The sequence below is a fragment of the Muscardinus avellanarius genome (genome assembly GCF_963383645.1).
Source record: "Muscardinus avellanarius genome assembly, chromosome: 8".
Taxonomy (NCBI): Eukaryota; Metazoa; Chordata; class Mammalia; order Rodentia; family Gliridae; genus Muscardinus; species Muscardinus avellanarius.
The window spans coordinates 82,980,080-83,007,381 of NC_137794.1; the positions used below are offsets into that span (position 1 = coordinate 82,980,080).

The 27,302-nt window shown below is 37.9% G+C and overlaps 1 protein-coding gene across 1 annotated transcript in view; it reads right to left on the bottom strand.

The window, feature by feature from the left end:
• Positions 1 to 1,183: 1,183 nt before the first annotated feature.
• Positions 1,184 to 27,302, bottom strand: part of ARHGAP18 (Rho GTPase activating protein 18) — a gene marked incomplete at its 3' end in the record, with an annotated part of 147,903 nt that continues 121,784 nt past the window's right edge. The window contains exons 11-15 of the mRNA XM_080700033.1: positions 24,258 to 24,464; positions 22,040 to 22,180; positions 7,206 to 7,330; positions 2,519 to 2,580; positions 1,184 to 1,284 (exon numbers count right to left, since the gene is read on the bottom strand). Coding sequence (XP_080556159.1) covers positions 1,184 to 1,284; positions 2,519 to 2,580; positions 7,206 to 7,330; positions 22,040 to 22,180; positions 24,258 to 24,464 — 636 coding nt within the window. The remainder of the gene's footprint in view (positions 1,285 to 2,518; positions 2,581 to 7,205; positions 7,331 to 22,039; positions 22,181 to 24,257; positions 24,465 to 27,302) is intronic.

Sequence of the window (27,302 nt, forward strand, 5' to 3'; positions counted from 1 at the left end):
GACACGAGAGCTTCTGAGAAAGTGCAATTTTTTCCCCAAAGTAATAAAAGTATCATAAACACAGTTGGTGCAGCATTCATTTACATCACCTTTTTTATTTACTACACACTAAGCTCATAAAATATTTAACATGTCTCTCGTACTACATTTTTCTTATTTACAGTACAGAGGCTCAGCCCTTGTCATCATGTGGTTTGCGCACTAAATCCCTGTTCCACAACATTGTAACAAACTTACTAATTATTTAAATAAGTACACAAGCAAAAACCTTGTTCACATGACTGTGTCATACACAGAAGTTAGTTAACTCTTCTGGTAGACGTTCAGGAAAGAAAGGGAAAAAAAAAACCTGCATTAAGAAAACATTTTCAAACTGTGACCAGATTTTACCATTATACATATTTATAGCGCTAACATGATGAAAGGTAAAACCAGCTATGACTTCCTAAATTCCAGGTAGAAAGGACCAGCATACATGAAATGATTGGTCTTTACTCTCTGGTTACTGGTAATTCACGTATTCTACTTGGGCATATTTTGTTCTTACAATTAAGTACCCCATGGATGGTCATAATTGGCAGCTCTATTTTCTGAACAGTCCTGCGCACATATGTAAGATGAACTGAAAAAAACAACAATGCAAATCAGCGCATGTGATGCGTCAGGAAGAAGCAGGGTAGTAATGGTGTGGAAGGTGAGTCAAAGCAGTGAATACTAACATTCTAAAGTACCCATGGGATTGTCTGTTTTAATACTACAGAACGCTGCCCTCCTAACTTGCCATACCTGATGTTTACCTTTCTGGTTAAAAAGCAAACCTCACCGAAGGAAGGCGGATGTGAGGCGTTTCAAATGGTGAGGAATCATATATTACAGAACATATGATTTTTAGGAGAAAAGGGGGGTAGAAAATACTTTTCTTACTAAACAAAACCAGTTACATATTTTAGACTATATGAAAATAGCCTGCAAGTTAATTAAACCCCTTTCCTCCAGAAATGCTTTGTTTCTAATAATATTAATCATAATTAACATAATTCTGGCAGCAGCACAAATTTATAACGGCTTGAGGGTATCATTACTTAACAGTCGGGTACAGTTGAATAACAAGTCTTCCATTTCACTTATTTACTCTCTTGACCCAGCAAGAATTATTTTGGAAGTCCTCGTAGTTATCTGCAGCTTAAGTGTTCTGTAAGGGCTTTGACTTTATGACCCACTCGGCATTGGGGTTGAGCTGATATAAGTCCTTCATGTACGTGTCCTCATCTAGGCAGCGCTCCCCTGTGAAAGAGATGTGGTGTCAGTTTAACACAGTGGGGAGGTTGGGGATGCCATCCTAAACTTAAGCCCAATGATAGGATGCTGAAGGCAGACTTCCAAACACTTCTCATCCTTTCCTGTTTCTCATGACAATATCAAAAGAGGTAGCTATAGTAGGGGAAAAAATCAGTTTGGTGGTCCTTCTCTAAATAGGTTTCACATTATTTAGCTGAAAATACTTTGTAAGATAGGTTTTTAAGTGGTTCCTTAAAGTCTTCATTGCCTGTAATAAGAATGACAACTCTTGAATTCACCTAATAAAATATGTACTAGTGCTTAAATAGTCTTAATAAATAATTTCAGGGTTATAATAGAGTTGTAGTTTCTTTAAATTTCAAGAATGAGCCCACACATTTCCTGTATCTAACATTAAGGTCCAGAAAAAAAAAGTTTACAAAACTTCAAACTATTTTTTGATTACTATTGAGCTAAACACCACTTCATTTATTTCTTAAAAATGTGACTCTTGCCATATTTAAGGGTCAAGAAATGAGTAAGACCCACTGATAATTACAAAATGGCAAGTGAAATACAGAACTTGATCAAAATTAACTCATTTTGCTAAATTGCTATACACATGTATAAAATTTAGTAGAAAGTTAACTATGACAAAATAATTCTTGCTTTTACTAAAACATTTAGTACTATATCATAATAAAAGTATTATTTTGGTCTAATTAAGCTCAAATGCTTTATTATGGTGAGGGTATAAAAATAATTTTAATCATTTTCAGAGCAAGTATGGTAGCATACACCTGTAATCCCATTATTTGGGAGGCTGAGACAGGAAGTTTGAAGCTAGTCTCAGCTACTTGGTAAGACTCTGTTTTCAAAATAAAAAGGGCCAAGGATGTAGCTTAAAGGTATAATACCCCTGGGTTCATTCCCCAGTACCAAAAATAGAGAAAAAAAATCACATCCTTTGGAAAAGCTTGCACCACTGACCATTCTAGAAGTTATTCCTGTTCTAAGAAACTTGTTTTGCTTAGGTTAAATGTAAATGGACATTTGTGCAGAAGAAGCTCGTGTAGACCCTGCAGAAAAGGGTCAGGCCATTAAACCATAATATTGAGCAACTACCTAAAGCATTTTATATTTTTATTTCCAACTTTTCTTTTTTCTCCAAAGTTACAAATAACAAACACTGGCAATGTCAAATCAGCAAATTGAATGCAAAAAGAAAAACTGTGCTTACCAATATTTCCTCCAATTTCATACAAAAAAACTTCCCCTTTCTTGAGTGTCTGGGCAACTCCACTATTAGGAAGAAGACAAAGTGATTAACTGCATTCTCACAGAGCTTGCAAGCAAGTCACTTTAACATGTTGGGGGGATTCTGGCTGATATCAAGAATTCATAACCTAGGAACACTAATTATCTACCTGTTTGTATTTTCTCATCTGTTGGAGGTTCTGTATAGGTAACAAAATATCACATCTGCACATTAAAGTAAACCTGAAGGCAAAATCAATATCTAAATTTGTAAGGTTAAAATGAAAAGTTAATATAATATTTTAATTAATTGCACTATGATTATTAATATGACTATCTCCTTTGTGCAGGCACAAATTTCCATCTCAGCTTTCACATTGCATTTATTCAATAAGTGTTTGCCAGGAGGCTGTTGTGCTGATCACTCTAATCATGTGCAGGATGAATGCAAAGACCAAGACGTGATTCAGTCATGTCTGTATTGGCCATTCAAATGTGGGAGGCACATACACTCCCACAGCACAGACACAAACAGGCATTATGAAGACTTGACTTTACAAGTAGGTTGCATTTGTAGAGTTATACTCCTAGGAGAATAATTCTTATTTATAAGTAGGTTGTAGGTTGTATTTACAGAGTTATAGTCCTAAAAGAATAATTCTTCAACATAAAGTGGTGAAGCTGGGTGTGGTGTTGCACATTTATAAACCCAGGCCTTAGGGACTGAGGTAAGAGGATCACAGGTTCACAGCCATCCTTGGCAACTTAGCAAGGCCCTGTTTCAAAATAAAAAATAAAAAGTGGCTGGATCTACAGCTCAGAGGTATTGCCCCTGGACTCAATCTCCATCCAGTACCACACACATGAAAAAAGTGGTGATTAGCCGGGCGTGGTGGCACACACTTGTAATCCCCGCGCTTGGGAGATGGAGACAGGAGGATCATGCTGATTTGGAGCCAGCCTCGCTGGCTTAAGAGACCCTGTTTCCAAATAAAAAGTTAAAAAATAGGTCTGGGAGTGTAGCCCGTGGGAGTGTATCCCAGAGGTAGAAGGGCCAGGAACCCCAGTACCACCAAAAAAAAAAAAAAAAAAGTGGTGATTATTTGAGGAGATAGATCTGTTTATCCTGATATGGACATTATATGGTGTGTGTGTGTGTGTGTGTGTACACATGTGTGTGTGTATGTTGAAGTATAATATAGCACCACTTAAATACATACATTTTCTTTTTATGTATAGTTAAAATATCTTTAGATTCAATTGTAAAATCCAGTGATTTTCCAGTCTTTTTCAAAAGAATTACTTAAGAAACATGCTAAAAATTCAGACCCAGAGCTCTAGAAACTGAGGATGAAGTTGAAGTTGAGGAATTTGCTTTATAGTGGACTGTGATGCGTGAAAATGTTTGTGGACTGCCGATTTAAAAAGCTCTGAGATACTCTAGAACCGAGAAGAAAACAACTCAGTCTGACTTGTACTCAAGCCATGAGGAACAGTATGGCAGAGCAGAAGCTTTCCTAACCAGCCACACAATGGTGCATCTGGCTAGCCAGTTCCCCTACCCACCCACTCCTTTGCACGGCTAGGTGCTCAGGGCCGTGCACGTCCTCATGCTTAAGTCTCACCTGCTGCTGCCCTGCATCCTAACAGTCACACTTTGTTTCTAACTGAGGGTATGCTTGTTTATTAAGTTAATTATTTTACTTGTACTAGATAAGACCATAAACTGAGTATAAAAAAATCACTATTGCTATGAAAAACCAAATTGAATACTAAGAAAGACTTAATTCTAAAAAATAATCTAGCTGGGCATGGTGGCACACGCGTGTAATCCCCACACTTGGTAGGCGGAGACAGGAGGATCGCGCAGGTTCCAAGCCAGCAGTGCTGGCTTAGGAGACCCTGTTTCCAAATAAAAATATAAAATAGGTCTGGGAGTATAGCCCAGAGGTAGAAGGGCTTCTAGGAACCCCAGTACCACCACCAAAAAAAAAAAAATTAAAAAAATAATCTAGTCAGTGCATACTCTAAAATTGATCTTTAAATATGTATATTTTTGTAGCTGGGCGTGGTGGCGCACACTTGTAATCCTCACACTTGGGAGACGGAGACAGGAGGATCGCATAGGTTCGTAGCCAGCCGTGCTGGTTTAAGAGACCCTGTTTCAAAAAATATAAAATAGGTTTGGGAGTGTGGCCCGAAGGTAGAAGGGCTTCCAGGAACTCCAGTACCACCAAAAAAAAAAAAGTAAATAAAAATAAATAAATAAATATGTATATTCTTGCCCCACTTGATAGAAACATGAAGTAGATGTTCTGGATTATCTAAGTTTTTGAAACTTTTTTATTGGTGCATTATATTCATACATCATATTGGGGTAAAAACTTGTGTGCATATACATGTACACATCACCGATTTAACCCCTACCCAATTCCCACCCCATTCCCTCCCCATCCCTCCTTCCCTTGCTTGGCTTAGTGGTGAGGATGGAATATCTAAGTTTTAAAATATTTAATTAATGATTCATAATTAATGAGAAGGCATCAACCCTTTCTCAAAGACTGGTGCATGTGCCATTTGTTGTATGTGTGTGTGCCATTCACGTGTGCGTGTGCCATTCACGTGTGCATTGGCTTCAGTAGAAAAAACTGGTGAAGAATAAAGCTAAAAGGAAGCAGAGTTTACAATTGCCCCAACACAGAGAGAATAAAAACAAACATGTGTTGGAAGATAAAAAATATATAAACATTTATCAAAGAGTTTACTAACTATGGCACCCAAACACAGTGCTATGAATTTTATGGTTATTTTCCTAGTTAATCATCACAAAACTACAAGAGAGGTTCTATTATGGTCTACTTTTACAAATGAGGAGTGGAGATTTAAAATTATAGAAACTAGGAATAGTGAGCAATTAAATCCAGCTTGATGGACTGACTCTCCAGCATCCTCATGCATAAGGAAGGGCCTGGCAGAGGGAGGAGAATCTTACAGGACACCCCTCTGGTAGAGGAGGAAGTACAGACTCCACCCCAGGGAATAACAACTAATTTAACAAAAGCACCATAAGCAGAAAATTCCAAAAGTGTAGAAGGCAATTATCACAAAGCTGGTGTTTTCATAACATCTACTGACTGATGTTTTATTCTATACCCTAAATATTATAGTCACATTTAAATGTATTTTTGCAACATCAGACTCGTATCTTATCAGCAAGTGGTGAGGACAGAAGAGACCAAAATAAATGGAGTGCTTGGATCTGGAAAGTAAATGCGGTGTAAATTAACTATGTCTATTCTAAAGGAACTGCCAAGTCTGAAGCCAGCTAGATCTGCAGGAACTCATTCTGGGAGGGGATGGACCAAATTCTCTGGAGGGAAAAAGGGCAAACACTGGTACCTACTGAGGCAGGGAGTGTAGGGAGGTAGACTGGCTTCACTGAAGCTGAGATACCCTTTCAAAGATCTCAGAAGCTTTAGTTGTTCCCAGGAGAAACTCAACTGCTCTGGGACTTAATCCCACAAAAGTTCCATCGACTCCCAGAACCTCTAGACATTATGGAACAGGGATAAGAGACTGTCTTCAAGGACAGTAATCACACTTCCAAAACTCCAGCTCCATCCACTACCTGTGAGAGAGATGTGACTTAGCTAATGTTTTCTCACCAGTAAAGCAAAAGCCTTCAGGGTGGGCCTATGCAGGGAGCTGATGTTGGCTTACAGAGTGGAGGTTTTAAAGCTACAACTTTTTCCCCATTTCACCACCATCTGTTAGCTATAGAGATTCCTCCCTTCTCCCAACTCATAAACTCCGAGGGAAGGTACTTTAAAATAAGGTTTATGGCCCTTCCAACACTTAGAAAAGGGCCTTAAACGATCAGAAAGGTACTGTATTAAAACTGGAGAAGCTTCTGGCAGAAAACTCAACTGAAGTCCCCCAGTGTTAGAATGAGGTTATTAAGTTCAAGAAAGAGCAAAATGAGGATTCATTGACTGAGATGCCAATGCCCCAGATTTTCTTTCTTTAAAAAACACTTACATTGATTTATTTCAATGAAGAGACATGGGAGAGATGGCATTAAAACATGACTTTAGACAAGAATCTAAAGGGTAAAACCTGAAAACCCAATACATTTATTGGGACCTTTACAATTTAAGATACATGGGAAGGCACAAACATTATAGCAAGAGTGGGGCCAATGACTTTCAAGAGACCCTCTCTTCCCCATCAGCCCCAAGACAGAGATGAGGGGCTCTCAGCTCTTTGCTTTCTGTTTTTAAATTGGAATGCTTCCTCTTTATTTATTATGTTTCATAGAAAAAGATGTCTTGTTTCAATCCCACTGTATCCTAATTAGTAATTTTCCTAACAGCTGACGCACAATAATTAACCTCAAAGCAACATATTCTGGAAAGACCACCCTAGTGGCCTCATTTGCCAAGAGCACTAAAGGCAGGTGAAGGAATGCTCAGGCATCCTGCTTGAAATGGGCTCAACCTGAACCCAGACTACATCCAATGAACCTGGCTCCCTCCAACAGTCTGTCAGGTCCGTTCTTCTCATCTGCTGGAAAGACAAAAATTTTAAGTGCTTCACACTACCCTATAGTTTAAAAGGGGGTAGTGGGGGCAAGTTAGTTATCCCATGGAAAAATTTAAAAAGGCCTGTACCTTTCTTGGCTGAGAAACCTGGCAAGAACATCACTGGCTTTCAGTTCTTCAGTTAGCTGTATTGCCATGGAAACTTTCGAAAGATGGGGAGCTTGCACTCGAATCACTCCCTGAGGAACGTCAGCCTGCAAAGCAATAATGACACTGGAACAAAGCTGGCAGCAGCTGGAACATGTAACTCAGTACAATGCATTATAGGGTAAGTGTGCTTAACTACGATGCATTTTACTTCACTGCATAAAAACCTTAACTACTGTATAATGTAATTTGCTAAATTACATCAAACCTCAAATATCCTCTTAATGGTGATAGGGGAACTTTATAATGCCTGTGCCGTAATGCTTAATTATTTTTAAAGATGTAAAGAATGACAGCAATAACCATTAGTGCCATATTAAGTGCTGATTTCTGAGTATTATCTAGTTGAGGGCGCTTCTTCATGTAGCAATTTATGAAATTGAGTCAGAAAGAAGTCACTCTCTGTGCTGGTGGTACGTGTGCATCTGAAGCATCCTCCCACACATTCACAAAACTTCTCCCCAATTTTGTCCCCAAGTGCCTAAAAAGAAAATGTGTCTCTAATAGATTCGTATTGTATCTGGATGGTCCCCTGTTTTGACCATATACTTTCAACTGAAGATGACCATATCTAAGTACTTTGATCATGTATATGAAGAACATTTTATGAATTTGGAGGTATCAATGAAAGATTCTGAGAATAGTAATATCAAAATGTCAGCTATGTCATTTGAAATATTATACTTAATTAACTCCTAAGTGGTTCTGCTAAAATAAATACTAATTTATTATTTATAACCATATGTCCTAGACAGACTTTAGAACAGCATGCAGAAATTATGTTTAAAGAAAATTCTTTAAATACTACAAATACCCCATTTAATTCAATCAAATTTTTTACTAAGCATCAACTGAGTACCAAATACATTGCTAGGTGTACTTACCTAGTAGACAAGGCAGTGTTCTTTTTCACACAATATCACATTTTAAAAATGTTCCTGTCTTGAGTTTCTTTTGTTTTTATTTTATCTATTTACTGTTGTACTGGGGATTAAAACCAGGGCCATTCTACATCTGAACTACACCACCAGCCCCATTTTCTATTTTTGTTTGTTTGTTTGTTTTTAAATAGACTTGCTAAGTTACTAAGGCTGGTCTTGAACCTGTCTCAGCCTTGAACTCCTGTCTCAGCCTCCTAAGTACTGGGATCACAAGTGCAAACCACAGCACCCAGCTACTTTTGTTTTTATGACATAAAGCAAATATAAATCACAGATGACATTAATCTAATTTCTAAGTGTAACAACAAAAAAATGCCTTTAGAATCAGGAAGCACTAAAACACAGGTGCCCTTGACAGATTTTAAATTGCTTCTGAGTAACATGAGTTTTTTGTTGGACTGACAAAGAAAAGAAGTCTGCAGAGGACTCCTCAGGGAACACGGACTCTAACCCCCATGTCCTGTGTTATCTCTCGATTCAACTTTGAGTGCTGATTTTCTAGCATCTGCTTTCTGGGTCCTGTCATTTGGCCTGATCACTTCAGTCTATCTCAGTCTCATCTCTGACCTTGCCTCTCAGATTCAAGCCTAATTTATCTTTTCTCTCAACTCATTACACATAACTTTCATTTGCCACATATTGGAGAATGAGCTGCTAATTATGCTACAATGGATGGGGTGTTTCCTGTGCCTATTGTCTTCACTATTCTCTCTCCAGAGCAGTTAGGTCAATAACATAACTCAGGGAGGACCTGAACTCCTCTCTTGGGTTTATCTAGTTTATTTCCTACTGTGGCCATTCTACCTACAGAACTAACGTCAACTCTGTTTTCTTCCTAGAAAGAAATGGGGAACAAAAAGCTGGTACTGAGAACTTTATTGTCAGAGTGAAAACCGTAAGAACAACACTTAAAGCACTGAGGCTATGTTCATAAAACCATCATTCTCCCGGACCACTCAGGGAGTGCAAGAAATATTGGCATTTTGAACTCTTTGTCTATTGTTATCTTTGTCTATAAGGCCCCGAGTGGCAGGCTAGAGTTTACAGATAGCCACGTACTTGATGCTGGTGTGAAAAGTTAAGAAATCCCAGTTAAGTTGCAGTGGCCAAATATCCTTACATGTAGGTTTTGTTTGGTGAACATAATAGTAATAAAAACTGTTCCCATAACTACCTCCTACCCAGTCCTAGAGTATCATAAAAGCAGCCAACTCTATGTTAACATTTAAAGTGAATGAGACGTAAGGATGTATATATAGAAAGCCTACAGTAAATAAGTTACAAAAACAAAATGAGCCAGAATAATATCAGAGTTCAGACAATCTTAGCTGTCCGCGCTCTCCCTTTCCTTCTTAGGATGTATTCTACTGTTTGGATTAAAAATAAAAGGCAAGCCAAAATTCCCTATAAACACCTCAAGTTTCCCTGCCTGGCTATTCCTCTTTACTTCTGCATATTTCTCTGCTTCCTATGTTTCCATAACCAGCTCAACTTGGTGGGATCTTCCCTTCCAGGATCCACAGGATCAAAGGAGCATCATCCAGCCAGGTGTGGTGGCACATGCTTGTAATCCCAGCATCCGGGAGACGGAGACCAGAGGATTGTGGTTTACAGACAGCCTCAGCTACTTATCAAGGCCCTTTACAACTCAGTGAGACCCTGTTTCAAAAAATAAAAAGACTAGCCAGGCATGGTGGCACACACTTGTAATCCCAGTGCTTGGGAGGCTGAGACAGGAGGATTGCACAGGTTTGAAGCCAGCCTCAGCTACTTAGTGAGGCTCTCAGCAACTCAGTGAGATCCTGTTTCCAAATAAAGTTTAAAATAGGTCTGGGAGTATAGCCCGGAGGTAGAAAAGCCCCTGGATTCCACCCCTAGTACCACAAAAAATAAAAAAATAAAAAGACTAAAATATAGGGCTGGGGGTGTAGCTCGGAGGTACAATACCCCTAGGTTCCATCCCTGGTACAGCAAGAAAAGAAAAAAAAGGAGCATTTTCCAATGAACTTGCCTCTGAATCTCATTAATATGAGGATCCTGATACACAACACCATCATTCTAATTGCACACCACATATTTGAGTCCTATTCATAGCTACCCATCAATGTTAATTGATTAAATCAATCACTCAATATCTTTCACTAAAAATATTAATATCATATGCCTGTAATACCAGCTCTGGAGGTTGAGGCAAGAGGACTGAAAGTTTGAAGCCAACCTCAGCAACTTAGCAAGACACTATATCAGAATAAAAACTAAAAGGGCTGGGATTGTAGCTCAATGGTAAAGTGCCCCTGGGCTCAGTTCCCAGTACTACAAGAGAAAAAATAAACTTTCTCTAAAATAAAAAAGCTTACCAATTCACATTTCTTATTGGAAAAAAATAGTGATCTTAGGCACACTGTCTTATTAAAAAGTTAAACTATCACATGGGATTCTTCCTACTACCAAGAAAAGACAAGAAGAGAAAGGAAGTGAGAGAAAAGAATTATACTACATGAAAACATTCATTCCTGCAGGAAGCCAGGGTTCTCAGTGCTGACATGCACCTGCCTGATGGTGTAGCCCCTTTTTCTATCTGACAGACCTCAAAAAGAGCTGAAGGCCTCCACTAAGAGGAACATGCTTCCTCATTAAAAAAAAAAAAGTAGCACTGATTTCACCATGATATTGGGACTTCCAAGAGCACCACATCTGACACACTAACCCAGAGAATTGGGGTGAAATATACCAGAGTGTTAAACAGGGGCTTAGCATGCTCAAGGTATGGGTTCAATCTTCAGCATTGTCTTTCCAAAGGGACCAAAATTAGAATGTTATAGTGATACATATGTATTCATGTTTATAGAAGCACAATTTACAATAGACAACGTATGAAAACAACCTAGGTGTCCATCAACAGATGAATGGTTTACACAATTATGGGATATACACACAATGGAATTCTACTCAACAAAGAACAAAATTATATCATTTGCAGAATCTACAATGCACCAATAGAAGTATAAAAAAATTACCAGTACCACAAATAAAAAAAAAAAAATGTCGAGTCCTTCTGATTAGGTGAGAGCTTGAAATGAAGAAAGGAAGAGTCCAGGACTGGCTTCTGAGACATCTGGGAGTTCTCACATATATGTGAAATGTTAGCAAACCTCCGTATGATGGGGCAGAGGGTTGGTTTCTGCCAACGTGGGAATGACAGGACATTCTTCCACAGACAGTGAGGGCGGTGAGACACCCTTTTCTCCAGTGAGCAAAGGCTGAGGACAGGCTGACTCAGTCTTTACCCTTCCAAAAACAGTCTATAAAGGTTGACTCTTTTAACAGAGTAGGCATGTGAATGCCTTCTGTTAGGTCAACAGTGGCACAGGGCACCTTTCCAGGATGACTGTATAAATTCCCTGGCTACTAAAAAATTTGCAGTCAAACAGTGTAGAAAAGCATATGTATACGACAGGAACAAGTCCCAGCTAGTGTAATACATCTCACCCTAATTCTCACAATGCCACCAAGATCGAGAGTCGGCCTCACAATGACTCTGCTGTGCCTTTTACACTCTTGGAGATGAAATGAGTTTAGCTGGTGGATGTAATGGTAATGATGGAAAGCATTAAAGTTGTCTTTGAAGCCAGGCATGGTGGGGCACGCTTATAATCCCAGCATTTGGGAGGCTGAGACCAGAGGATCGCGATTTGTGTACAGCCTCAGTTACTTAGTGAGGCCCTCTGCAACTCAGTGAGACCCGGTTTCAAAATAAAGAACAAAAAAAAAAAAAAAAATAGGGCTAGAGCGTACAGCTCAGAGGTAGAATGCCCTTCAGTTCCATCCCCAGTACCAATCTTATTATTTTTCATGTAATTATTATCTTTTAACTATTTAGTTCAGATTACTCTTTCCTTCACTAAATGTTCTTGGAAACTTTGTCAAAAATAACTTGACCATATATGGAAGAATTTATTTCTAGGCTTTCTATTTTACTCCACTGGATTATATATCTGCCTTTATAGCAGTACTACACTATTTCAATTATTGTAGCTAAATAAGGTTTGAAATCAGAAAATGTACATCTACTAGCTTTATTCTTTTACGAGAAAGTTTTGGGTATTTAGAGTTCTTATTTCTTGTTAGGATGACTTTTTCTGAAAAAAAAATAAATGTACGATAGTTTTACCTTAAAAAAAAGGAAAAAAATATCCTCTGTTAAGAAAGAAAGCAAAAAGAAATACTGAAATGTTATCTCTAAGTGATCAAAAGGTTGATATCAGAAAGATGAACCTGTTATGTGAGATTATCATTGTTAATTTTGGATAAATTGCTATAGTATTAGATGTCAACCACTAAGCCAAGCATGGGAAGGAGGGATGGGGAGGGAATGTGGGGTGGGGATTGGGTAGGGGCTAACTGGGCGAAGTGTGTATGTATGTCTACACAAGTTTTTATTCGATTATGATGTATGAATACAGTGCACCAATAAAAAATAAATTAAAAATGCATAATCTTCCTCTAAAAAAAAGAAAGAAAAGTATGAACATAATATTAAAAAAAGAGTTGTCTCTGGAAAGATTTTGCTGAGTATACTGACGATGGAAACCAAAATGATATTTACATAAAGATGACAATAAATGATGCCAGGGTTCTCATTGCAATGGTGTATGACAACCACTATTAAGTTCCAAAATCATGCTGTATCAAACTCGAATGCTATTAGTATACTAATTACATTGCACTGCCAAGCTTTGAAAAGACACAACATGCCTGATCATTAAGCCAAACAGTCTGTTCTTAACTTAAGCCATCATAATAGCTGAATCTGTGCACAGTAGAATCTTTGTGACCCTTTCGATTTCATGTTCTCTGGTCTAACGGCTGTGACACTGACCCCTACATTTTGCGGGGAGGTGGAAAATATACTGTGAACTCAAGTTATGTGCTATACAACCATACTAGAGTGGTATTTGACTAACACACCATTAAAGTTTAGTCACCAAGAATGTTACAACTTAATTTCTGTGGGGCATGGTAGCACATGTCTGTCATCTTGTCACTTGAGAGGCTGAGACAGGAAGATAGCAAGTTTGAGGCTAGCCTCAGAAATTTAGTGGACCCCATCTCAAATTTTAAAAAATAGAACCAGATGTGGTGCACATGTGCTTGTAGTCCCAATACTTGGGAGGCTAAGACAGGATGATTGCAGGTTCAAGGTCAGCTTCAGAAACTTGGTGTGGTTCTCAACAATTTATCCAGACCCTGTTTCCAAATTAAAATAAAAATAGGGCTGGTGATGTAGCTTAAGATAGAATGCCTCTGGGTTTAGTCTTCACTACAAAATTAATTAATTAATTAAATATGGCTGGGAGTGTAGCTCAGAATACCACCCTTGGGTTTAGTCCCCAGTATGTACGTACACACACACACACACACACACACACACACACACACACACACACACATTTTTTCTTATGCATGTAAAGACTTATAATAGAAAAAATGATCTCACATGGTCTTTGCATGTGTTACACATTGAACTAAGATATATTTTATTTCTTATTCACTGAATGATTTTTGTATTTGTCATAAAGTGTAGCATTGTTCCTATTTTTGTACCATAGAAATTTAGTGTCAGACCTTTAGAAGAGACAATTCTTTAAATAGAAAGCTAATATTTTTAATGCTACAGAAAAACCTTTTTGTCTTCAAAAGGGCAAATTGGAAATACAACTTTCTCAGAAAGAAGGCCAAGTGGGTATGTGATATATATTTTAAAAAATCAAACATGGACATTTTAGCAAGGTATCTTAAATCAAAATGGTATATTCAGCACCTAATTTGAATTAAAAATACTGGGAAGTGGTTATATACATGGGATTCTCTATTATCCTAAACTCTATTCTGATTATAATTGGATCTTCATTATCTAAATGACTTAAACTTTTTATTCAACGCACAGATTAAGAGAATTTTAAATGGCCTTAAATAACTTTCATAATTAATAAGCATTTAATTTCCAATGAAATAAGTTCTGATATTTTCCTAGTTTAACATGATATTTTATGCACTATTAAAAGATCAAAAAGTATATGGAAAAGAAACAAGATTTTGTGCTTGATATTATAATCTGATTTCCCACATGGGTCCCAAAGAAGTCCAGAGACTATTTCCAATTCTAACATAGATGCTGGAAATAATACCTGCAACAATGTCCTGGGGTGGGGTTGCTAAGTGAGACCAGAGGTGGGATTCTGAACAGAGCTGTGATTATAGGCCACGGACCTAGCCCACCTCTCCCGTAGCCACAGCTTCCTTTTGGGAGGTGAGCTTAAAGGGCAGAAGAAAGACCATACTCATCAGAGCCCACAGTGGACCTTGAAGCTTGGAAAATTTAGCAATCAGTAATTGCTCATCAAACTGCACCTATATCCCTATCTGACAGCGATGCAATCTGAGGCAACATGAAATAATGAGATGTCTGATTTCCTTAAAAATCCTAAAACAAAAAGAAAGTGAAACTGGATAGAAAAATATATTTGATGATTGGGGTTCATATATTACTGTTTCTACTTTCATGCATGTTAGGGAAAATACCATAGAACAATTAAATACATATATAGGCACATACACTTACCAAACTTTGAGTATACTGGTTTTCTCATGATTTTTAAATTACACAAACTCAAGTTTCACCCTGAAAAAGTGGCCTCTTTTATTTGTAAGTAATACTGTGGATGCTTCCATTGCCACCTTCTGATTGTCGTTAATCCTGTCTTACCTCACCATTTTACAAAAGACTGAAGCACAGAGAGAAAAATGGCTGGCTCTCTCACGAATGGGAGCATAAGAGCTGTACCTGCAAGCCCTGTGACTTCACATGTGCGCCTGAGGAAGGGATGTCAACCCCACTAATTCAAAGACTATCAAAATTGGTTATTTTTAATATATTACAATTTTGTTACTTATCCCCAATTGTTTCTGCTCTAAATAATAGATAAAACTTATTAGCATTTAAGAACATCCACATTTGTGCCAAACGATTAATATGCTGTAGTCATTAAAAACATTTGTCTTGATCTGGGCATGGTGGCGCACACTTGTAATCCCAGCATTTGGGTGGCTGAAACCAGAAGATCGTGGTTCGCGGACAGCCTCGGCTACTTAGTGAGGCCCTCTGCAAATCAGTGAGACCCTATTTCAAAATAAAGAATAAAAAAATTGGGTAAGGAGCGTAGCCTCTGGGTTCCATCCTCAGACCCCCCCCCCAAAAAAAAATTAGTCTTATTAGGTGAATTTAGTGTGTCTTATAACCTGGCTCAAACTATTAATTTACCTAGTCAAACATATCTTTTTTTTATTATTTTGGTAGTAAGAATTGCACTAGGGGCATTCTAACTAAGCTACACCCCTAGTCATTTTACTTTTTATTTGGAAACAGGATCTCACTCAGTTCCTAAGGGTCTGGCTAAGTTGCTGAGTCCATCTGGAACCTATGATCCTTTTGTCTCAGCTTCCCAAGTACTGGGATTAAAGGTGTGTACTGCCCCATCCAGCTTTAAGCATACCTTAATAATGTGAATGCCCAATTATATAGTTAGGTTTAAAAGCATACAAAGTTTAAAGAATATATTATTTTAATGAATTCTCATGCTCTATACCCTCTGACTTCCACTCTCCAATCCCTGGCCATCTGTCTTCTCCATGGGTAGTGGCTGACAATGCTCTGGAGACTGATATAACTGACCTTCAACTGCAAAAGCCTGGGGACCTTGACACAATGTAAACCTTCACCTCTGCAGCATTTGGTATGAACACAACTCTTTTACTTACCTCACTCTTCCTGTCTGGTTTTTCCAAGATAAAAATCATTCTTCAACTTTCTCTCACTTCTATTTCTTAGCCTCGTTTACCAGCTCTTTTACCCTCCTCAGCAGCACACTACATACATATTGGGGTCTCCAGAAACCTGTCTTCATCTTTTTATTTCCTTGTTCTACATACCCAGCTTGTGCACTGGGAAGGACTATGTGGTATCAAGTATAATCTCTAGGCCAGTCCCAAGGTCCACCCTGTATGTTTCCTGAACGTCATGCCCAACTAGCCAACTCTCACACAGGTACATCAGTCCAGGTGGGAAAACCTGACTTGTACTTCAAGTCTGTTTCTTTTTCGTGTGTGTGTGTGTGTGTGTGTGTGTGTGTGTGTGTGTGTAAGAGAGACAGAGAGACAAGACAGATGGACAGACATACACATACAGTAAGGAAGATTGAATTCAGGGGCTTTCTACCTCTCAGCTACATCCTCAGCTCTATCCTATTATTTTTATTTGGAAACATGGTCTCACTAAGTATCTGAAGCAGACTGTGAACCTACAGTCCTCCTGTCTCAGCCTCCTAAGTACTGGGATTACAAGCATGCTCCATCATGTTTTATCTTTATAAAATAAAAGCAAACCCGGGCATGGTGGCTCACACTTGTATGTTTCAAAATAAAGAATAAAAAAGAGGGCTAGGGGTTCAGCTCAAAGGTAGGATACTCCTGGGTTCTATCCCCAGTACTGCAAATAAATGAATGAATGAATAAAACAAAAGCAAAACCTGGTGAGTCATTCTATAAAAACTTGAGTCATTCTGTATTTCTTCTTCTACCCTCTCCACATCCAACCAGTATCCACATCTTGTGGGTCCTACTAGCTCATATTCTAAGCTTTTTTTCATTCTCAGCTGGGCCTTCATTCCATCCCATCTTTTAAAAGTTACATATAAAATGTATAAAAGTAGCTGAATATGGTGGTGCACACTTGTAGTTCCAAGTAGTTTGAAGGCTGAGACAGGAGGAACACAGCCTCAGCAACTTAGTGAGAACTAATTTCAAAATAAAAAGAGCTAGAGGTATAACTCAGAGGTAGAATGCCTCTGGGTTCAAAGAATACCACAAAAACACACACAAAAAAATAAAAGGAGTAATTTATATTCATTACCACCTACAAGCTGAGTATATATCCTTCTTACAGGTTTTCTGTGGCCTGTGGAGAAGTGAGAACAATGGTAAAGAGTCCATGGATTGAAATGCACAGATTTTATTTCAAATTCCAGCTCTACCAGTGTCTAGCTGGATAACATTAAGAATGCTGATCCTCATTTTTCCCCATCTGGAAACAATTAAAAATTTGGGCATGGTGGCATACATCTGTAATTCCTTGAGAAGCTGAGACAGGAGGATCAGGATCATAGGTTTGAGCCCAGCCTCAGCAAGTTAGTGATTACATTTCAAAGTAAGAAATAAAAAGGGCTATGGGTATAACTCAGAGGTAAAACGCTCTGGGTTTGATCCCCAGTACAGAAAGAAAGACAGACAGACAGACAGACAGACTCCAACTAGACTATCAAGAATATTAAATAAAATAATATATATAAAACTTTCAGCATCATTCTTGACCTTTGGTAAGCATTCAAAATAAATTACAGAAATAATCTCTCACAAAAATAGCAGTATACTATTCATTATTTGTAACTTATTTTTCATATAGTATATTTTTACATACTAAGAATGTCTATATACACAAACATTATTAATATTTCACTATATAAATATACCATGACTTATTTAACCAGCCACCTCTATTTTCCTGGATTGTTTGATTTTGGCATAAAGAAAATGGCACTGAGAGTCCAATAAGAAGTCTAGCTTTCAGGCCTTTGCCACATGTCAACCAGTTATCTCTGAAGTGAGTCTACCAATTTACATAAGCGCATCAACAATGAAATTACCCAGGGTTTCCTACCAACCCCCCTCCCACCTTACGCTCCTCCAATCTTCCCTTCACCTGCCATCATGCTAGCTGTGCTAAAATGCAAATAGAGTCATGTAACTCAACCTCTCACAGTGCCCCGCCACACACAGAATAGAAGACTCGCTGGCCTGTGAGCCCTGGCCCAGCTCTCCCACTGGCCCTGCCTCTCTGTACCTCGCTGGCCCATTAGCTTAATCTGAGTGTCCCTCCAACCATCTTTAAACTTCCATGATTAATGATCAACAGCCACCTCACACTCAACAGGCCCTAAGTTGATACTGTGATCTTCCCCACCTATCGCTTTCATCCTCCCAATTTCTCAGGCCAAAACCCTTGAGTCATTTTTTATATCCCTTTCCACTTATATACTTTCTAAAAGAAACTCCAATGGTCCTAACATCAAAAAATATCCCGAATCCAATCACTTCTCTACTTCCTGTTGTCTCTCACCTTGATCACAAGAACCCCCTACAGCTTTTCCCTATTTCTTTTTCTTTCTTTTTTTTTTTTTTCGGTTGTACTGGGGTTCCTGGAAACCCTTCTACCTCCAGGCTACACTCCCAGATCTATTTTTTATATTTTTATTTGGAAACAGAGTCTCTTAAGCCATCAAGGCTGGCTTTGAACCTGCACGATCCTCCTGTCTCTGCCTCTCAAGCGCGGGGATTACAAGCGGGTGCCACCACGCCCGGCCTGCTTTTCCCTATTTCTATCTTTGTGCCCCTACAGTGTGTTCTTAACACAACTCAGGAAAACATTTCAAAACAGTGTAGATTTTCATGCCGTTGCCAAAACCTCAAAAAAAAACACAAGGCAGGGCCTTTAGACCACTGCCTTTTGACCACATACATACAGCCACCAGTTTGCTGGCTTCAGGCTCAGCACATTCAGTCCTTGCTAGTCCTCAAACACCTGGAGCAAGTTCCTGTTTTAAGCCTCCTGCAGAACAATTCCCTCTGCCTGGAATGAACTTCCTGAGATAGACACAAGGTTCAACTCCCTGTCCTCCTCCCTGTCTTTGCTCAGATAAATAAAACTGGGACTAGCTAACTTAATATTGCAAGAGACTGCTCTGCAAATCCCCTCTTTTGCTGCTGTTTTAATTTAAAGATTATTGACCACATACTAGCACACTATGTAATTAATATATTTAAGTATTTAAGCCCAGGTTGGTGATGTAGCTCAGCGGGAGAGTGTGTGCCTAGCATGTATAAGGCCCAGAGTTCAGTGCCCAGAACTTCCATGAAAGAGTTTAAGCACTCCTAAAGTAGTGATGTTGCTGTTTTGTTCTGTGCTGTATTTCAAGTGCCTTGGAACAATACCTGGCACATAGTAGGCACATATCAAATGATTAAAAAAAACCTTAACATATGAACAAAGCACCACATCCAGTGTCATATCCTATAATTTCATGCTGTCTTTTCAAAAGACTTAGAGTTGAAAAAGTAAAGCAACAAGGCAGAGTGAAGGGGGAATGCCCACATCCCATCCAGAGGATTCAGAGGCAATTCAGCTCCAGGCAAGTGATACCTTGCTGGAACACAGGCCCTTAACTCTTGGGGAAACCGGATGCTCCTACATTCAATATGTCATTAAAGATGGCAGTTCAAAATTTTCCATAATCTTCTAGTTTTGAAATTCTGGCAACTGATGAAAGCATCGACAAAATTTTGACTACTTAGTAACCCACCCTGTATCCACAGCATTTGAATGTATCTGGTACTTTTATTTGTTGTTCCATAATTGTTTAATGTGTACATATATTCTCCCTAATAAAATGACACCAATTTGAAAAATAAAATCTGGAAATGAATTAAAGAGGAAGCCTTTGCTGCAGGGTAGATCATTTCTCTCCCTTCCAGTGACTCCTGAACAACTCTGACTTGTTTTTTGCACTTGGGATTGACTCTCCACGTGAGTCCCTCTGGCCCCCACGGCCTGTTCCCTGGCCTCACCACTGTCCCTGGTCAGGCTCAGGTCACACACTTCCAGCTCCTCAAGTGACATTCCTTTTACAACCTATCCCTCTCTTGGCCTCCAGAAGGTGAGCACCCTGCTCCAACTCCCTCTGAATTCTTCACATGGAGTATGCTTGGCAAGGAGAAAATGGTAGCATTTTGTTAAATGAAAAAACTAAATTTCACAGAAAAGAAAACAACTCAGGGAGATACCTTACAGCTAATATGGAGGACCCTAGGCGGGGAATAAAATCTGACATTTTAATAGTGCTGAAGCTCTTCTTTTTTAGCCCAGCTCATGCCCAGTTAGTTCAAAGCACAAAAATAAATAAATAGATGCAAGTTAATGTGGTTTTTCTGTAAATGACAAAATTACCTAAACCGAGTGTGGTAGTGCATGCTTGTAATCTCAGCATTTGGGAGGCTGAGACTGAAGGACTGTGGTTTGGAGTCTCAGCTACCACTTAGTGAGGCCCTTTGCAACTCAGCGAGACTCTGTTTCAAAAAAAATTAAATAAATAAAGGCTAAAAAATAGGGCTGGGAGTGTAGCTCGGAGGTGGAATGCCCCTGGGTTCCATCCCCAGTATCCCCCAATACACACAAACACAAAAGAAAGTACCTAAACATTCCAACTGCAGAAAGTAACCCTTTAAAATTAAGGATGTATTATTTTAAAAAGTATAACACAAATGTTTCGTTAAGTAGACATTGAACCTCATCGTACCATGATAATTACCTTATAAACCGGGTTAGTAAGTCACTTTAATTAGCTAAGCATGGTAATCCCAATTGTAATCACAGTGCTTGGGCAGCTAAAACAGAAGGATTGAAGTTTTGTGGCCAGCCTCAGCAAATTAGTGAGGGCCTCAGCAACTTAGTTAGGACCTCCACAACTTAGTGATATCCTGTTTCAAAATAAAAAGTAAAATAGGGCTGGAAGTGTAGCTCAGAGATAGAATGCCCCCTAGTTCAATCCCCAGTACTACATATATACACACAAGTCACTTAAGTTAACATGAATAAGCAGGAGTGCCGAACAGAAAATATTCCCCTATTTACAGTGGTAATGGTGTTATTCCAACATTAAACAAAAATGATACCTCAGTCCTTTCTAGCCTTCTGATATCAAGCACTTTCTCAAAAAATATAAAAAAGTATTTAATTTCCCTTAATCATATTTCATGAGATTTTAAAGACCCTTAAAAATAATTTAAAATTCTTACAGTGATGAATGCTATAAATTCATTTAGGAGAAAAAATGTGTATAATTGCTGGGTCCCTAAGCAGGCCAGAGCAGAAAAATTCAGACAAAGGCTGGTAACTGCATTTTCAGAATATTCCACAAGATGTCAGCATGTAACTGAACAACCTTCCCTGTGCGGTGCGGGGCGGATACACTTAAAGAGAACAATAGGAACCCTTTCATTTTGTGATTTTACGCTACTTTGGTAGCTCAATTCATAAATATATTTTCATGTATATTTCATTATTGTAAATCTAGTGGTTTAATATATTCTTGTAGTGTCTACTAATGGATACTTCTTTTTGAAATGTCTTAATTTTCTTCTTTACAACATAACTCTCAAAATTCTTCTGACCAAATTGAAAACCTTCAAATACTTATTGAAGTCCAGGAACAATGCTAGGCCCAGCACTAATATTAGCCCATGTCTCTCTCTCTCTGGGTTAAGTGTTGTTCCCCTTTTTACAGATGAAAAAAGATGAGTGGTTCCTGCAGGGAATTTTTCACTCACTATACATTATGTAGTCGGTGGGCATGAGAGTCTGCAAGAGTCGTGTGTGTGTGTGTGTGTGTGTGTGTGTGTGTGTGTGTGTGTGTGTGTGTGTGTTGCCCAGTCTTCTTATATTCCTTTGTTTCTCGTTAACAGATCATATGTTGAGTCACCAACACCTGGCCAGCTGTCAATCGTGACCACTAATAACAACAGAAGGATGGTTATTGTTATTGATGCTTTTACCTTACTAGCAGTACCGAGACTTAGTAAGTGGCAGAAAGTCATACTATTAAACGATACTTAAACCAGAATAAATACATATCTTCAATATTTTCTTACATCATTTGCACTCTTATCTTGCTTCTCGTATTTTTCACGGTCATAGGCCATTTTCTTCAGCAATTTCTTCATGGCTTTTTTATCCTTTTTATGATTTTCAGTGTTTTGCTTTCTCACCTGATTTACAATAAACTTGGGGATCTACAAAGAAAAAAAGAAAGAAACAAAGTTTAGGGAGGAAAAAAACATAGTACCCTTTCCAGCTACAGAAATAATTTTATTGCTTCAATTTTGATAGGAGGATTTTACTTGAGAAGATTATGCAAATTTTATGTGCACTATTCATTAAAACTGTAAAAATAAAATGTATCATACTACTGATTTATAAAGTATACAGACCATCTACAATATAATTTGCCACCCACTGTGTAAGGTTCTCAAAGAGGCTTTGTGAAGTTCAAGGACATAGTGACCTCTTCCATGCCATGGGTTTGTCAAGACTGGAAATTTCTTGAGCAGACCAGTTGTAAAGGACACAACCTGAGTTTGTCCCTTAGGTGGTCACTGCTGTACATTTCCCATAGCTGACCTACAGTCCTCCTCAAATAACCAGCTGACCTCTACTGACAGGCAAAAGAAAAACTCACCAACAAACAAAATTTATCCTTAGAGATCACACTGAAAACAAGAAAATTTAAGCTACCAAAATGTGACCATAATATTGACATATTAAAAATTAAGATTTTATAACTGACATTAATTTTTTAAAAAAAACATGTTTTAAATCACATATATCTGTTGCTTTTACATAAAATATAAAAATAAGAAATTCAAATCTAGATAACATCTTTTTTAAAAAAATTTAATATCTGGCAGTTCCTCGAATAAAATGTGCAATGTTATAATTTTGCAGAGAACTTCTTCAGTTCAATTTTCTAAATGCCTATAAAATGCCTCTCTCGTGCAAATTATAAATTTCACTGGAAAATGAGACCTTAATCAACCAAGCCTCTCATCTACCACCATGTTCTGATTATCTGTCAAAACGCAAGGGCAAAATAGGGAACCATTATCAAGACAGTCTCAGCAATCAGGGTACGAAATGTATCCATCACTTTAAGCAGCTAAGAAGAAAATAACGGTGAATGATCTGAGGCCAAGAGAGTATACGCTTTTAAAGAACACAATAGGCCTGTCAAGGTGGTGCATGGCCTGTGCTGGTGATTCAAGCTACTCAGGGGAGAAGGGGGAGGCAGGAGCATGGACGTTCAAGCCCAGCCTGGGCAACTTTCTGAAACCAGGCTTTCAAAACATTAAATATAAAGAGCCGAGGATGTAGCTCAGTACCAGAGCACTTGCCCTCATGCTTAATCCCTAGCACAAAAAGAAGAAAAAGATAAAACAATAGGCCTGGATACTAAGAAAAAAGGAAATTGGGAAAATATTTCTTACAGGCATCTTTTCTTGACTTTATTTTACAATTTTTATTTTTTGGTGGTGGTTCTGGAGATTGAACTCAGGTGTATTCTAGTTCTGAATTACAACCCACAGCTCTATTACATTTTTTTTTTTTGAAACATGGTTTCACTAAATTGCAGAGGGCCTAAGTAGCTGAGGTTGGCCTTGAACCTGACATTCTATCTCAGCTTCCCAAATACTGAGACTGTAGGCATGTGCCTCCACACCTGGATTGATTTTACAATACTGAAATAGAAATTCATAGCCAGGTATGGTGGCACATGCCTATGATCCCAGTGCTTGGGAGATTGAGCCAGGAAGATCACAGGTTCAAGGCCTGTACACATAAATTTAGTGAGACCCTGTTTTAAAATTTTAAAAAGAAAATAAAAAGAGATCTGGAGTTATACCTCAGAGGTAGAATATCCCTAGGTTCAATCCCTAGCACCACAAGAAAATAAATAAATAAATTAACCAATTAATTTATAAAACAAAATTGAGGGTGTAGCTTGGAAATAAAATGCCTCTGGGTTCAATTCCCAATACCACCTAAAAAAAGAAAAAAGAAGAAGAAAAGGAAAACAAAATTCATGAGGCCTTTCTAATCTGAGAATAAAATGCCTTTAATATTTTCTGCACTAACATATTTTAAATGTAATTTTATAATACCGGTATCAACAAACACACTTTTTAAGCCATTAAGAAAAAGGCACTTTACATCTTTTATATTTACTTAATAAAATTATGTTTAAATTTGCTATAAACAATCAATGCTAGAAAAATATACAGTCATTTGTGCAGTTGAAAAATATGCACTTACCGTCCATAGGAGTTTCTGATACTTGATTAATAAGTGCATGATATTTGCCGTCCCGGCTGCCATTACAAATTCTCGCTGCTCGCTGGACTTCAAATCCAGTGCATGACACATAAAGAGATTCGGGGCCATGACCATTGCGACGTTCATGGCTGTCATTTTGTTTTTCTCTTTATTATCTATGACTCTTTGGAGAAATTCAAGCAGGGCCTGAAACAGATATCACTCTGAGATTTACAACATACATGGAAGTAGGAGATTAAAGCTCTGTAGCATAAGGAATTTTTATGTCATTTCAAAAATATATTGTGCGTACCAATAAATTTAAAAAATTGTGTCTAACCACAATCATCCAGCCATACTCAAGAGGCCTTGTCATCAATGCCACCATTGGTTGGCACACCCTGAGAGAGTGCTCTGCTTCTACAGGGGACCATAAAGCTGGGCAATGAAGCAGAGTAGGCCCCATCTGAACTAAGCAGCAGAGAGAGGAGGGGAGAGCCAGGCCTCTGTGCCTCCAGCAGCCACAGAGCATTAATCGGTCACTTCACATAGCAAACAAACACTCACTTGTCCCACAAAGTGCCATACTTTTATCTCTAAGAATTAAAACATCCTTAAAAAGACTCATTCAACTTCAGTTTCATTTGCCTTAAAGCACTCAATAGTTGGTTGGCATGGAACCTAGAAAGAATGAAGATTTTTATGAAGAAGCAGAAATGAGAAAAGATCAGAAAATTCTTAAGAAATACATGCAGAAATGAATGAAAGGGAATTTTTTACGAGAACAGGCTAGATTATGCTCAGCTTGATGTAACCCACTTCATCTCTATGGCAGAAAAGATGCTTACTGTCCCTGAGCTTTCCTTCCCCAGAGTCACCAACAGCTTAGGTCACCCTCCTCTGAAATGCCTTCTAGTTTTTCTTTTGCTTTCTTACAGAAATTGCCTTTGTCTACAGTAGGAACAATAGCTGCACAGGTACGCCATGTTCTCTTTGGGAGAAGTGATGTGTTAATCACGTTACAGAGATCATCTTAATCCTTAGGAGAGACTGATGCTGTAATTATCTCCATTTTACAGATGAGAAAATTATGTTTTAGAGACTGTTAAGTAACTTACCAGAGGTCACACAAGTAGCAAAGAGTGGAGAAGGAATTTAACTGCAGATCTGTTTAAGCTTTTACTTCTCAACTCTAAACTACTAAAAGAATCAAAGAATCATGCCTTCCTAGCCTAAAATCCCTACCTAAACAAAGGTCAAATATACCAAAATGGAAAAAGAAGAAAACAGCCTATAAAACCACCTTTCCCAAGATTTCAAGGTACAGAACAATAAAAAAAATTTCTTCTAAAGGCTAATGGGTTAATCTTACATCAAGTTTAATTGCTGTACAGGACTCAAAAATTTAAAACAAAGCCCTAATGTTTACTTATCTAATTTCTGATACAGTGCTCAAGAAGCTAAATTGTAATCCATGTATACTTTTATGTAGAAACAAGTTCTCAAATGAGGACAAAAGATTAATTGAAGTTTGAAAAAATATTTTTGCTCCAGAGAGACTAGAACAATTGTTCAGCGACCAGAGTATCTTTATGAACAGAAGTTATAAAGATTAGATAATTGCTTTAGTTGCAATAAGATTAAAATATTACTAATATTCATTAGTATCTTTAGGATACTAAATAAAGAGATAAGAAAGAAGATATACAATTAATAAGATGTTAACCTAGACTTTGCTTTAAAAAAAAAAAGGAAAAGAAAAAAAGCAGTATTTCTCTTCAGCTAAACTGTAAGAACAGTTTTTTTTGGTACTGGGATGGAACCCAGGGGCATTCTACCTCCAAGCTATACCCCAGACCTATTTTTTATTATTTTATTTTGAAACAGGGTCTCACTGAGTTGTGAAGGGCCTAAGTAGTAGCTGAGGTTGTCTGCGAACCACGATCCTCCTGATTCAGCCTCCCAAAGGCTGGGATAACAAGCATGAGCCACCATGCCTGGCTGAACTGCCCCTTTAAAAAAAAAAGTATTTGCTTTTTCATGAGCAAAATATTACAGGACTCATTCCCTGAAAATCCATGTTTGAGTCCCAGCATAGTCAATCATTAACTATGTATGGTTTTAGGATAAATCTTTTTATACTTTTGTACTTTAAAGGTTTTTTTTGTAAAATAGATATATTCAGTCTCCTTACCTGTAAAGACTGAGACTGTATATAATAAACTTCAAATAAAAAAGGATTAAATGTCAATAATTATAGTAACATACATCCCTTCTTCATATCTTATTATTAATTAATTAATTTATTTATGGTATTGGGAATGGAACTAAGGGGCATTCTACTGCCGAGCTACACCCCCACCCCTATTTCTTAGTCTTTTTATATTTTAAAACAGGGTCTCACTGAATTGTGAAGGGCCTCACTAAATAGCTGAAGATGTCTGTGAACTGTGATCCTCCAGTCTCTGCCTCCTGAATGCTGGGATTACAAGCATGCACCACCACACCTGGCTCCCTCTTGATATCTTAAAATTCTTTTTCACTGTTCTTCCAAGTAAATGGCAGGTACAATCATTGGTCCAAATGCATAATAGTCCAAGATAAAAAATAATTTTGGTTAAGGAACTTGCCCAAAGACTCCTGTCACTTTACATTTATGCAAGTATCCAACCCAGTGTATTCTAACCCTGTGGTTTTCTACAGAAACAGTCTACACAAATCGTACTTCTGATTCTGTCCCTTCAAATGACAACTGGACCAGTAGTGTAAGTGGTGAAAAAATGGAGGGAACTTCACATTAGATTTCCTGAAACTATGTTACAACAGACTCTTCCTTTTCTTTTATAGAACCAAATTTACTGCTTATCAATTTTATGGTAGATGGTACCATAGTTTTCCTTAGTGTTCTATTACTAAAACTCTTGCTTTAAAACCTTCATTGACATTATCTATTTAAGATGCTAAAGTAAATAAAATTGCTTATTTGCATTTCTCAATCTTTGACCAAAAATATTATTTCCCCTCTTGATTATAAATTTGTTTTCC